Genomic DNA, 12,528 nt, shown 5'->3' on the forward strand with positions numbered 1-12,528 from the left:
AGCTGCTAGGGGGCACTATTGCCACATTTACTGGAAGATTTTTAATTTCTGAGTAATATTACAATACAGTGTATATTTATATAGCGCTTTCACAACAGCTATCGCCGTAACAAAGCGTTTTACAGAACGTATAAAAATAAAATATGTAAAAATACAACAGAATTCATCACAAAGAAAAGCCAATGATATAATGATAAAAACTTCAATTTCTACATCTGCCTTTTTGTTTGAAGCTGGTAAAGATGAACTTGCAACCAAAACAGTCACATGGTCAGTTTTACTCAGAGCATCCCTTCATGAGTAAGACATGCAATTTTGAATTTTTTTTTTTTTTTTATGTTCAAATGTCCCTGAGTTGAGAGTTATTGCCCTGATTGTATGTTTACTGCACTAGCTTATTCTGTGTTGAAAAGATCTTTCTTCAATGTGACCTTTCAACATCTGTCATCGGCACCATTAACATAGCTGGAACATATCTCGAAGGACAGCATTTATACAATTGATGGTTAAGGTACCACTATGTTCCTATTGTGACAAATTTGAGTGGTAATAATGTCATTAGTTTGATGATAACCCACTGAAGCTTTTACAGCCTTAAATTGTCGCATTGCAGGTGCGAAGGGTGTGGTGGGAAAATTCAGACGTGCTTAAACGTAGCCAAAAACAATCCGGTTATACGCTCGCATTACTCGACTTCGTTTTAGCCCCTCCTCCTTGTCACAATGCACTTTGGTAGGCTTACTCGTGCCATGGCCTGTTTTGCTCGGGCATCTCGCCAACATTCGAATTAATCTCAATGTTTGAACAGCATTAATGGTTTGATCGAGATGGATGTTTGGAATATAAAGGAGACTTGACTCTCTTGACCTTTACTGGAAAGGGGTTAGAAATTTTATTAAGGGAATTTTGTGAGCAATTGTTGCTCATTACCTATAAGACAGCATAAAAACAAATGGGTGGAGAAGATGTTCACAAAGCAGTGTGTCATGATGACCCATCTTAACACACAAGGTCATCCTGAACAGTCATCGTCTGCTGTTTAAATCTCCCAAGCGCCAATCGTAACCGAGGCCCAACCCAAACAAGTAATGCAACTTACTCATCCAAATACACATCAACGGAATTTTTAAAAAAAATAACTACCCAGATTCAGTTTCCAATAGGTCATATTTATTTTCCAGGTAAGAGGAAAAAAGGTGGAGAAAGTTCTCAATGAGAAAAAGACACGTCATTTCACATCTGTCTACTCGCAAAGGGCATGGAGCAGCAAGCACAAAAATGTTACAAGTATGGACCGGCAACTTGAAGGAAATGTGAGGAATCAGCCTTGAGGATAAATGACAGCATCAAAGCAACTGGAAAGCCTTGTAACATCTTAATCATGTGGAGAAAAAAATTCAAATTGGAAAACAAAAAAACGACACAAGCAACTGCTATCAAGAATTTCAGCTACTTTTAGTTGGAAACCACAAAGAGATCAGTTTGATTTGATTCTGAAGGGGGGGAAATGGCCAAATTAAAATAAACTTCTTAGACAGGAATCACGACTGGATTTGACATTTGTGGAATTTTAAGTATACTGAAATCTGACCTGATATAATGGACATTTATGAAGACCCTTCTTTTTGAAAGTAAACAAATGCTCTAGCCAAGGTTGAGTTTTGACAATCAAACAACAAAATCTATAAAGTGTCACCATCATCTAATTTAATTCCGACTGAAACGTTTTTATGGTTAGATATAATTAAACAAAACTAAGCGGCCCTACAATTGATCCCTGTGGGACTCCCTTTTCTAAGATAATTAGGTCAGTTTGTATGCAATGAACCCAAGGTCCTAAAAAACGGAAGCATTATGTGGCAAAGGACAGAATCGTAGAGTTTAAATCCAATTATAAAAATGGATGCATCGTGTCAAATATTTACGCACAACTCAAATCCTCTCACACATGCTCGTTGTGAAATACTTGTGCTGTTTATACTATAAAATCGTTTGGACAGTGCAGTCAGCGTTTGTTTGCATGTTGACGACTCATCAGTCCCTCACCATCATCGTATCTTCTGCGTTCCCACCTCAACTGGGCGCGGCTCAGGCGCTGGGTGGAGCTGCTTCCACGCCTCTCGTGCTTTTGTACACACGTCCGCTGCTAGAAGCTGCAACGCGCCTCTCTGGTTCGGACAAGCAAGCCTTTCGATCGATCGATCGAGCACCGAGCAGGAGACGGACGGACGGACGGACGATGCTTGCGGAGCCGCTGCGTTCGGCCATGACGGTCGGGAAAGTGGATGACACCTCGCTGGCTGTGCCGTCTGACGCCAGGCTGCACACGGGGGCGCACCGGGTGCTGGATCAAGTGCAGACCATCAAGAGGAGCAAGTCCAAACACGGAAAGAACGGCACTCCTACAAGTACGCAACAACTTTGATCGTATTATTCCTGCGCGCACGCTGCAGGAAAAATCGTCACAATTATTTTAGAAGCAAGGCTCTACAAAAGGAAGTCGTCAAATCCATTTTCCTCGCGTGGCCAAGTTTCTCCGGATATTATGACTTAAAAATCATATGTCAAACTTGCCCGCCCATTTATTGTATTGCAGCAACAGTTTGGTTTGGACGTCAGTCATGGAAAATAGAAGCAAGGATATTTTAATGCTGATTTTGCGGTTTTAAAAAAAAAAGCTTCAGGAATGAAAATAAAGAGGAGGGGATGCAATTTGGACCCCCACCCACAAAAAAATGACGTGGCGAGGCAGATCTAATGCTCTTTCACTAAATGCCAGAAGAATTTTTCCTAATTTAGGCTGTATCATTAATGCAACCGTGCTATTGTCCTCAGTTGCCCTCATTCTGACACACCCACCCTAAAAGTATGTTGAATGCCAAAATGAGTACTTTCGTACCCTTGGATACTTCAAATTAAATTTGGGGGCCTTGGAAATAGAAATACCAAAGAGTCCAATACGATAGAGCAAGAACTAGGCACTCCAGCTGCGCCCTTTTTGTGACTGGGTGTGAATGAGACCTGTAGCTGCATCCACTCAAGAATTTGATGATGTCCAACTTTCCCTGCCGGCCGGAGTGTTTTGCTCCCTCCAAGCAAGGGAATGCAGCCCTCCCTTGTGTGCGGCTTCCGACCCCTCACACTCAAGCTTTTTTCAGCTTGAGTGCTTACATGAAAAGAAAGAAGAAAGCCCAGAGAGAAAGTGTCTTTTGTGTCGTTGAGAATCCGAGTAGAGAAGAGAAGAGAAGAGAAGCTCTCAGACAGTTTGTCCGCTTTCACATGTTGCAACACGTGATCACCAGTGCGAAATATGGTGTGTAGTCGATAAGCCTCTCCTCAAATTATTGGAATATTTGGCATAGACAAATATTTGGCACTTCTCGAATTCAGGGTTTTTTTTACGTTTAAAGTTCAACTTGGTTTTGTTATGTCATTAGGCATGTTTCCAATCATTGACTAGCTAACACGCTACATGAGTGCAGAAAGAAAGAGAATCATAAAGCAAGCGAAATAATTTCCAGTTAGCGCATGTTAGCACATCACGCTTTGTTTTATTGCTGTTCATCCCAAATTATGAGAGCTAACAATCCGGTCAAGGTATTAGGGAAGAGTTATGCCCATAGATTTGTTTTTTTTATGAATATTGGAACAACCAGGTGCACAAAATTGGTCTTTAATGCGTCAAATATTCAAAGAGCGATGTGGACAAAGTCCCCGCAGAAAAAGAGCCACATGCGGCCCTCGCGCCACAGGTTGCAGACCCCATTGTTATTGCAGCCATCTTAGTAAAATCTCCTTAACAGCGTGGAAACTAAAAGGCGAGCCCATCATAATTGTTTAATGGTTGGTTTCGGTGCGATGATTAACACGTGTTCATGAATCATACGTGACGAACAAATGTACTTCAACATGTTTATGCACGTGACATGATGTCATGTCTGTTTCACAGCCAAGTACCAATGTGGGGAAAAACATTAAATAAAATATTTTAACTGTTTTTTTAATAAAATAATAATAAAATTAAAAATAAAATGTTTTTAACAGTTTTTTTTTTTTTTTTTTTGGAAGGTGGAAACTCCTTTTGTTGTTTATTTCAGGGCTTTGCCAATTTTTTTATCTTTCTGTTCGTCCAGACATACGTGTTTGCCAATTGGCATTCTGCCCTGTTGTTGTGTCCCTGTGCTATTTTTTTTTTTTTTTTTTCCCTTCAAGCGCCCTCATCAGTGTCCTCTTTCTTTCCACAGGCCCTACTTTGCCACCATTGTCACCACCGGACGCGTTTGGAACATTCCAGTTTTTGCCCAGCAAAGCCAATGGCACTTTCGGTCGTAGTGTCTCCACCAAGACGACAGGGTTCAACAAAGCGGTAATTGTTGCTCTTCTTTAAGCCATTTTGTGCCCTTTGAGAAACCCAAATATGCTGCAATGTTTTTAGATGATTTCCCGCTTTATCTTCTTGTGTGATGTTTTCTTTAGTCATTTGTTTTGGAACATTTCCGTCTGTAATTAATCATTGATACATTCTTGCTAGGAAGTCCGGTCTTGTTCGGGAATGGTTGTTGGCAGTTTGCCAGCTCCGATGAGGATAATTGGGGTCCAAAATGGATAGATTGATAGCTGGATGGGATTTTTTTTTTTTTGTGCTCCTTGTGTGCACATCTCATTTGAAGACTATTATCATAATAATATTATTATTTCAGTTGTCATCCAATTTATTATTATCTTATGGAAAGAATTCCATTGATTTAGACTGGCATCCATTAAACAAGGCTGCGTTCAAAAGTCATTTTAGGTTAAACAAACGAACACTTGTTAAACGGTAAGTGACGTGGCTGCCCATCGATTGGTTGAGCAAACACAGAGGGACTTAACCAAGCCAAAGTAATCATGCCAAAAGATCCAAGTTTTGTTGCGTTACTGTAACGAACATCTATCTACTTGAGCTGTTACTTGTTTTGTTATGACATATAATGACTTAATTCACGTGTTTACACAATTAGCCTGCCTTTTGCATTTTTTTGGGAGCAGGCCAAGTTGGAAGGAGCTAAAAGTAACACTCCCAGACAGTTGCAAATGTCCAACAGATTGCCAAGTGTTATTAGTTGGGCAATTGAATGCAAATCTTCAATTGAAAGGTGTGTCTGTTTAATAGGAACGCCTCCCAGTCTGTCTTAAATGTATCACAAGCAGGTGTCTGCCTCAGGGAACTGGCTTTGTCTTACTCTAAAGTCAAAAAATACACCTCTGTAGAAGAGCGTGAGGTCTAAGATCTTATACTTTATTATATAAAGGTTAGAAATAACATATATTTCATAAATGCATATATTTTTATTATTATTAACAGTTACTTGTTACTAGCTTTGAAAACGATTTTAAAACCAGCATATAATTAAAATAAAATTTACTAAAACCCTAAACTAAAATCCCTACTATGCTAGCTTTTTGAAAAAAGAAAATCTTGCCAGAGTTTGCCTTTAGCACTTGATGTGCTTGAAAAAACATGGAATGCCATTTTGGCATCAGTATGCTGAGATTTATTCACTATGAAAATCTAACTTTTTTTGTTGTTGTTTGTTTGTTTTTCCCCAAATTGTTCTCCAGTGTTCTTTAACCATCAGCAAAAAAAAAATAGAAATATTTGATTGCTCTTTTGAGAAGCTGACAACATTTTTAATCCTCTTATTCTACTTCGTATAACAAAATGATCTTCTATTGATTGTAGGCCCCAATAAATTAAAATTATATTTCTCTAAATAAAGTGCCCTCAGTTGCAGTCCCATTTATTGTGATATTGCATTCTGTATTTTATCAACTGCTTTGATTAATTATGTGACATTTTCCCGAAAAATTGTCGCCAATCAGGGTGCATGGCAAGATACTGGCGCACAAAATAAAAAGATGATGTAACAGCAATTAAATGCCATCAAGTCGTTTTAATGACTCTGGGACTGTGAATTCAGGTTGTGCTGGTGCTGCACACAAAGCACTTGTGTGTTTTGCTGCAGGGAGTCTCCAGTTGCAGATATTATCTTACCTGCCCATAGTCTGTGTGATTGTTCACTTTTCTGCTGCCCTCCACATAAAAAGAAGTTGAAAACAAAGGTCGAAGCATGCGGGAAAGAAAAAATAAGCAATTTAAACTAATCCAGCACATAAACCCTTTTTTATGCTGCTGTTTCTCCAAATCAAATTGAATTTTTTTTTTTTTTTTTCCCCCTGCCTCTATTTTGCAGCAATATGCCCATAAGAGTCGAACTCTGTCCACAAAAAGCTTGGGAGCAAGACACCTCAGCACGTCCGGCGCATGGGAACAACAACTCAATGCTGCCAACTGGCCTCAAAGTCCCGCCGGGATGAAACCCAGCCGCAGCGATCCCGCCTTGGCTCCTGCAAACAACAGGGTGATCACATCTGACGGTGGCTGGCAAGACGCTGACATGTTTTCTTCATCGTTCCTAACGTTTGCTTGGTGTTTTGGTAGCGAGTCAAAGGGCAGACCACCCAAGTGAAGAGACTCAGCTCTTACTCCACCAGCAACGGCTTCCACACGGGTATGGGCCAACAACGATATTTGGAAGCGCCTCCCGATCAGTCGCCCGCCATCAAAACGTCCAAGATTGTTCAGCAATCAGGGTAGGTTTGATTCTTGTCACCATCTCGTACACAAAAGATGTGTTTTAAAAAACTAGAAAAAAAAAAAATTGTACGTCTACAGCCTCAACGATTCGTCGGATTTGACCATCAAGGAAGCTGTGGAGTTCTTGTCTCACCCCGAGGAGAATTTCCAGCAGTGCGGCGCCACCATCATTCAGCAAACCACTTTTAAAGACGATCGTGCCAAACAAGAGGTCAGTCGGAGTTTCTTAGAACCACAAAAAGAAATTTGATCGGATGTTAAGTTGACCGAAGGAGCCGATGGCATATGAATGAACTTTGTGTTTGTCTATCAGGTTCTCCAGCTTGGAGGGATCCCCACTCTGGTGTCTCTGCTGCGCAGCACAAATCCTGCTGTGAGCCTGGCCGCCGCTGGGGCCTTGAGGAACCTGGTCTTCAAGGACCACAAGAATAAGCAGCAGGTTCAACAATGCGGCGGTATCGCCAAAGCCCTGCAGTTACTCAAGGAGACGGAATGTAGCGAGACGCAGAAGCAGATCACAGGTGGCGCCTTTGAGCACGTGCAAAATATCATGACGACAAACTTGAGTTTTTTTTAACTGTGACTTTGGTAGGCCTGCTTTGGAACTTGTCTTCTGCCGACGAGCTGAAGGGAGAACTCATAGCCACGGCGCTGCCCGCCTTGACCGAGAACGTGGTGGTGCCGTTCACACGCTGGTCAGACGACAGCGCCTCCAACAACATCCATCCTGAAGTCTTCTACAACACCACGGGGTGCCTGCGGTGAGAGTCTATATCATTGAAAGCCTTTTATGTATTCCATATAGAGCATTAGAAATAAAAAATATTAATATATAATTTTTATGATAATTATTTCAATTTTTTATTATTATTTTATATTTATTTTATATGTATTATATTTATTTTATATGTATTATTATTATTATAATACAGCCTAAGGTTCATGTACTAGTATGTATTTTTATATATTTTTTTTACTTCTAGTGTCGCAATTTTACGATTTACCTTTAAAAATGCTGGGTTGAAAACAACCCAACCCAAAAGTTCCACTCGTAGCATGCAGATATCAATTTGTGGACTGTTTTGGTTGATTGTATGTTCTGTATGCTCCCCATCCTAATATTTGCATTTGAAACGTTTGCAGCAACCTGAGCTGCGCTAAGCTGCGGGAGAGGACGGCCATGAGAGACTGCCGCGGACTTATCGATTCGCTCATGAGCTACCTTCAGTCCTGTGTGGCTGACAACAACCCTGACGACAAGGTCGGCCCGCTTCCTTCAGAGCTTCAAATGACTCCTCAGTGGTCAGACGAGTCGGATTCGAGCGGCATTCGATCAGAAATGACAAAAATGACGAAAGATGTGGTCTTGACGTGTCCTAAAATCAATTTTCGAAAGTTCACGATCATGTTACAAGTGCTCTCATGGTTTACATAATTCATGCTTCCAAACATTTGCACACTCATGTGGCTTCGTTAAAAAAATGGGTTGTACTGGCTTTTCCTGTCAATCTAGCCTTTGGCAACAGTACACAGTACACAGCTTGTCCAAGGTTGCCCAAAGTCTATCATCCAAAAAGTGAAACGTCTAATTTCATTGATGGATGGACTCTCTGTATCCTTGATGTAGTCTGTGGAGAACTGCGCATGCATCCTCCATAATTTGACCTACCAGCTGGAAAGCGAGTCCCCCAAGTGCTTTGCTGACTTCATCCCTTCAACGGAGAGCCAGTCCGGCAGGAAAAGCCCCACGGTCGGATGCTTCAGCCCCAAGAGCGGCAAGGTTCAAAAGGAGGTAAATGCGAGGGAAAAAACCTTGAGCTTCCCCGTGGACGTTCTTGTCCAAGGTGACCCGGTTCTCCTCCTTTTGTCGTCAGTTTTCGTTCGAAAACATTCGAGGAATGCTGGATGACATTGAGCCGAAAGGTGCCAAGTGGTTGTGCCATCCCAAAGCTATGCAGACCTACTTGTCTTTGCTCAGCTCGTCAAAGAAAGACGCCACCTTGGAGGCCTGCTGTGGTGCGCTGCAGAACTTGACTGCCAGCAAACATCTTGTAAGTCCATTTTCATTGAATATGAAAAGTCTACACACCCCTGTTCAGATGTTGTGATGAAAAAAGTGACTTTTAATATGACCTTTCTCATGTACAACTGAATATTTTTTTTTGTTCAACTTTTGTAAAATACTGCTGAAATGATGCATTTGCAAAAATGTCCACACCCTCTCTCTCGGTTTCATTCAAAATGGAAGTCAGCGCACACACCTGCCACAATTCAACTCAAGAATTGTGTCTGTTCCAGGGGTCAGGTGCCATGAGTCAGATCCTGGTCCAGAAGTGCGGGGCTCTGATGCATATTATCCCTCTGTTGAGGTCACCTAAGCCCAGCCTGCAGAAGGCCGCTGTGTCCCTGATGGGCAACATTGGTCGAACCGGCGGCTTGCAGACCACCATGGGTGAGAATTCTCTGGTCCTCTGCTTTCCAGGCAGCAGCGCTGAGTGTCTCCTGTGTCTTCTGCAGCAAAGCAAGTTTTGCCGGAGCTCACCGGGCTTCTCTCTGCTGGCCCCCAAGAGCTGGGCAACAATGACGAAAGCTTGGCGACAGTTTGCAACACTGTCCGTAATCTGATGATGGTGGACACGGAGGTCAACAAAAAGTTTATCGATGGGGATTTGGTGTCATCGGTGGCCGAGCTCAGTGGGAATAGGTCAGTTTGAAAGTGGGTCAAAGGTCAATTAAGCCTTTTGTCCGCTCCACACAAAGCGATGTGGCTGATTAAAGTGAACAATGTGATTTTTATTTTACTGCCATAAACTTTGAATGCCATTAAAATAATACAAAGGGAGGAAATAGGCCAGTAATAAAGGAGAATGTGGATATTCAACATTCGTTAACAGTAATTGTGCATTTTGGTGACAGAGACTCTCCACACTTCACTTTTTTAGCTATACATACAAATGATATAAAGGTAGTTAAGTATATAAACACTGTGTAAAATGAAATGGCATAATTTGGCAGAGGCTAGCTGAATCTCGCTTTATAACCGGAGCCAGAGTTTTTACAACTAAAACTCATGTGGTTTGACATTTTACGACATTTTACTCTGGCTGTTAAATTTATGGTGTTGCGACGCTATTCATGTCATTCAAATTTCAAATGGCAGTAAAACTAGTTGCTACTCATGAAAACAATTCAGTCGCTTTGGGCCATGTTGTGCATTTCGTAGACTGCATTTCGAAAATTACGCCGTGGTTAAAATAAGTATTCGTTTTAAAGAATGTTTTTTTCTTCCAGGTCTTTACCCAAAGCCAGCAAAGCAGCCTCCGTGCTCCTCTATCACTTTTGGAATGACAAGAACTTACAAAACATTTTGAAAAAGGTAATAGCAAAAACAGTGCAACACAATTAACTCTTTTGGTCCACAACCGAGCAGACACAACTCACACACACACACAAACACACACGACGGGGCCAGCCATTTGTATTGTTTTGTTATTAGTCAAGCTGCACATTCACTTTCTCTGTGGAGCCCCACCCAAGTCGTTGCGTGAATACAGAAACAAACTCTTTGGAATCCCGGCAGACTGGTTCGCAGCACTCGCTGTCAATCATGGGAGGTGTAATGGAGGGAAAATGAACTATTATAAAAAAGGTCAGGACGCTGACGTTCTGAAACGGAGTTGTCACGAAGACTAGCACAGTTGGCTACTTTGCATAGAGATTTGACATTGAATGGGTCTCAATTACATAAGGCAAAACATGTCAATGGAATATTGTGGTTCATTATTTAAAACTGTGTAAATTAAGAGATTTATATTGAAATACATGTTTCATGATAATTGATAAGACTGAGACCTGTATAGCTACACCATTAAACAAATTCAGTTTTCCTGATTTTTGGGGACATGGCTAAAACAGCACCCAGTAATTCACTTGGATATCCAGAATTAGTCATCCCGCCCGCGAATGATGGGCAAATGAAGCCTCAAAATGATTCATGAACCCGTTATTGTGTTTATTTAGACCTCTAGATGGCACTCTCTAAAAGCCCACCGACTTGCCATTTCTTAAAACCCTCACTTTAACCCAACATTGCCATCTAGAGGAGACAAAGAATACAACAACTGGTTCATGAAGCTTCATTTTGCCATCACGACCTCCCGCCGCATGCGGCTAGGCTACCGTAATATATTGAAACGTAAAGCATGTGCTCAGATGTTTGTCATGTGGTGTGAGCCACAGGTGGAATAACATTGGCACTCTTCCGCGGCATCCGGAAGCCTGTTAGCCTCACAAGCTAGCTGGTGGCTAGCACTTTCTTGGTAGGATATATTCCAGCCACCGGATTTTAACAGCTATGTTTTCATCGCTCAAACATGACATCAGAAAGATACAAAACAAATATAATTGAAAGTTGATCTTGGCGTGTTTTCAGCGTCCAACAGCCAAGAGAATATTTAGATTTTGAAGCCTCGATTTGTCGATTGTTTTACACGTTCAAATGTGTGTTGATTTTACAAGATATTTTTGTATTCTCTTGTTAGTTATGATGTTGTATAAGTACATTTGTGGTTGAACTGTTTTTAATTTTGAACTCTTTGATCCACAGCTAGGAATGAGCAAGTCATTATTCATCAACGACAACACCACGGCGGCGTACAGGTCCGTGCAGATTATCGAGTGATGGAAGCCGGGGAGCGACGCCACGTTTGCCCATAGGTATACTTTTGGAATGCTTATGTGTTCACAGCTATAGGCTTTTTTTCTTTTTGTCCCCACCTCTTTTCAATGCATGTTTTTGTGTGCTTCTAGATGGAAATCAGCATGTTAAAACAATGTTGAGGCCGCACCCTTGTGACACGTAGGGTAAAATTACCGACTTTACAATCGGCGTGTTGAAAGAGCGACTAAAAATCGCATCATTGCTGAGCATATTACGTTTGAAAAAGAAAAAAAAAAAAGAAGCTTTGAACGTCATGATTAATTTTGCGGTGTTGTTATTTAATTTGGATTGGTTTGCATCTGTGCATATGAATGGGCAAGTGTGTTTTTGGCTTGGTTAACTTGTGTGATTTTGTTATGGCTTCAGTTGAGTAGGAAATGTGTCGAGAAAATGCTAAAATATATCACTTCCAATCACATCTTTCTCGCGGCCTTGAAGACTCAGAAGACGATGATGAATGTGAATGAAAGAAAAAGGAGAATATATGTCTTGTTAATTTAATCTCTTTCTCAACAACACTTTTTAACTTTGCTAAACGTTGAGTTACGGGGAAATTGTTTTAGCTTACCAAAATAATATTACAGGAGAAACCTATCTCATATAAAACAGTTAGCGTAGCCTAGCTTAGTTTCAGTTAGCATCAGCCTTTAAATCAGGAGGAGACACTCTGATCACCTCAAATGAACACTATTTTAACACATTCTTAATCATTGGTATATTTTGAAACATTAAAATAGTACAAACTATGTTATACTGTGGAAACGTTACACGGTTACAGTGCGTATTTGAACTCGCTACTGGCAACTCATTAAACTCACCGCGACAGTATATTTACCGATGTGTACAATTAACTTTGAATGTTCCTTTTCTGTTCATGTCACAAACAGGCAAATTAATTGATTTATATCTCATGTTACACGTTGCTTTTTTAACATTATTGTCTGTTTTCTGAATAAAATGAGGAACTCAAAAATCTAAATCGGTATTTGGTAATTCTTTGTATTGTGTCCAATGGAGGGGATTCATGTAAACAAAATGAAGATGGCTGAGAATTTTTCTGTAGTTTTAATTTAACTATTTTGACATTTGAATACGCTGACGCCGTTAAAATTTTAGTGGAAATGTTGAAGAGGCATATAATTACTAGGATTTACAGTCACTCAGTTACAGA

The 12,528-nt window shown here is 40.7% G+C and overlaps 1 protein-coding gene across 1 annotated transcript; it reads left to right on the plus strand.

Annotated features, from left to right (window-relative positions):
* Positions 1-2,102: 2,102 nt before the first annotated feature.
* On the plus strand, positions 2,103-12,336 carry pkp1a (plakophilin 1a). The gene is made up of 15 exons (XM_088400957.1): positions 2,103-2,408; positions 4,245-4,366; positions 6,234-6,401; positions 6,482-6,633; positions 6,716-6,848; positions 6,951-7,158; positions 7,230-7,398; positions 7,781-7,898; positions 8,265-8,429; positions 8,512-8,688; positions 8,936-9,089; positions 9,155-9,341; positions 9,929-10,013; positions 11,244-11,353; positions 11,447-12,336. Exons 1-14 carry the CDS (start codon positions 2,240-2,242, stop codon positions 11,316-11,318), a joined length of 2,082 nt encoding a protein of 693 aa, XP_088257083.1. The 5' UTR covers positions 2,103-2,239; the 3' UTR covers positions 11,319-11,353; positions 11,447-12,336.
* Positions 12,337-12,528: the final 192 nt, after the last annotated feature.

The sequence above is a fragment of the Syngnathus floridae genome, chromosome 2 (assembly GCF_059516105.1).
Source record: "Syngnathus floridae isolate MCC-2025c chromosome 2, RoL_Sflo_1.0, whole genome shotgun sequence".
Classification (NCBI taxonomy): domain Eukaryota; kingdom Metazoa; phylum Chordata; class Actinopteri; order Syngnathiformes; family Syngnathidae; genus Syngnathus; species Syngnathus floridae.

Coding starts and splice junctions, on each gene's coding strand:
- pkp1a (XM_088400957.1), top strand. CDS start 2,240: ATGCTTGCGGAGCCGCTGCGTTCGGCCATGACGGTCGGGAAAGTGGAT. Junction 7,399..7,780: donor AACACCACGGGGTGCCTGCG/GTGAGAGTCTAT, acceptor AAACGTTTGCAG/CAACCTGAGCTGCGCTAAGC. Junction 10,014..11,243: donor TACAAAACATTTTGAAAAAG/GTAATAGCAAAA, acceptor TTTGATCCACAG/CTAGGAATGAGCAAGTCATT.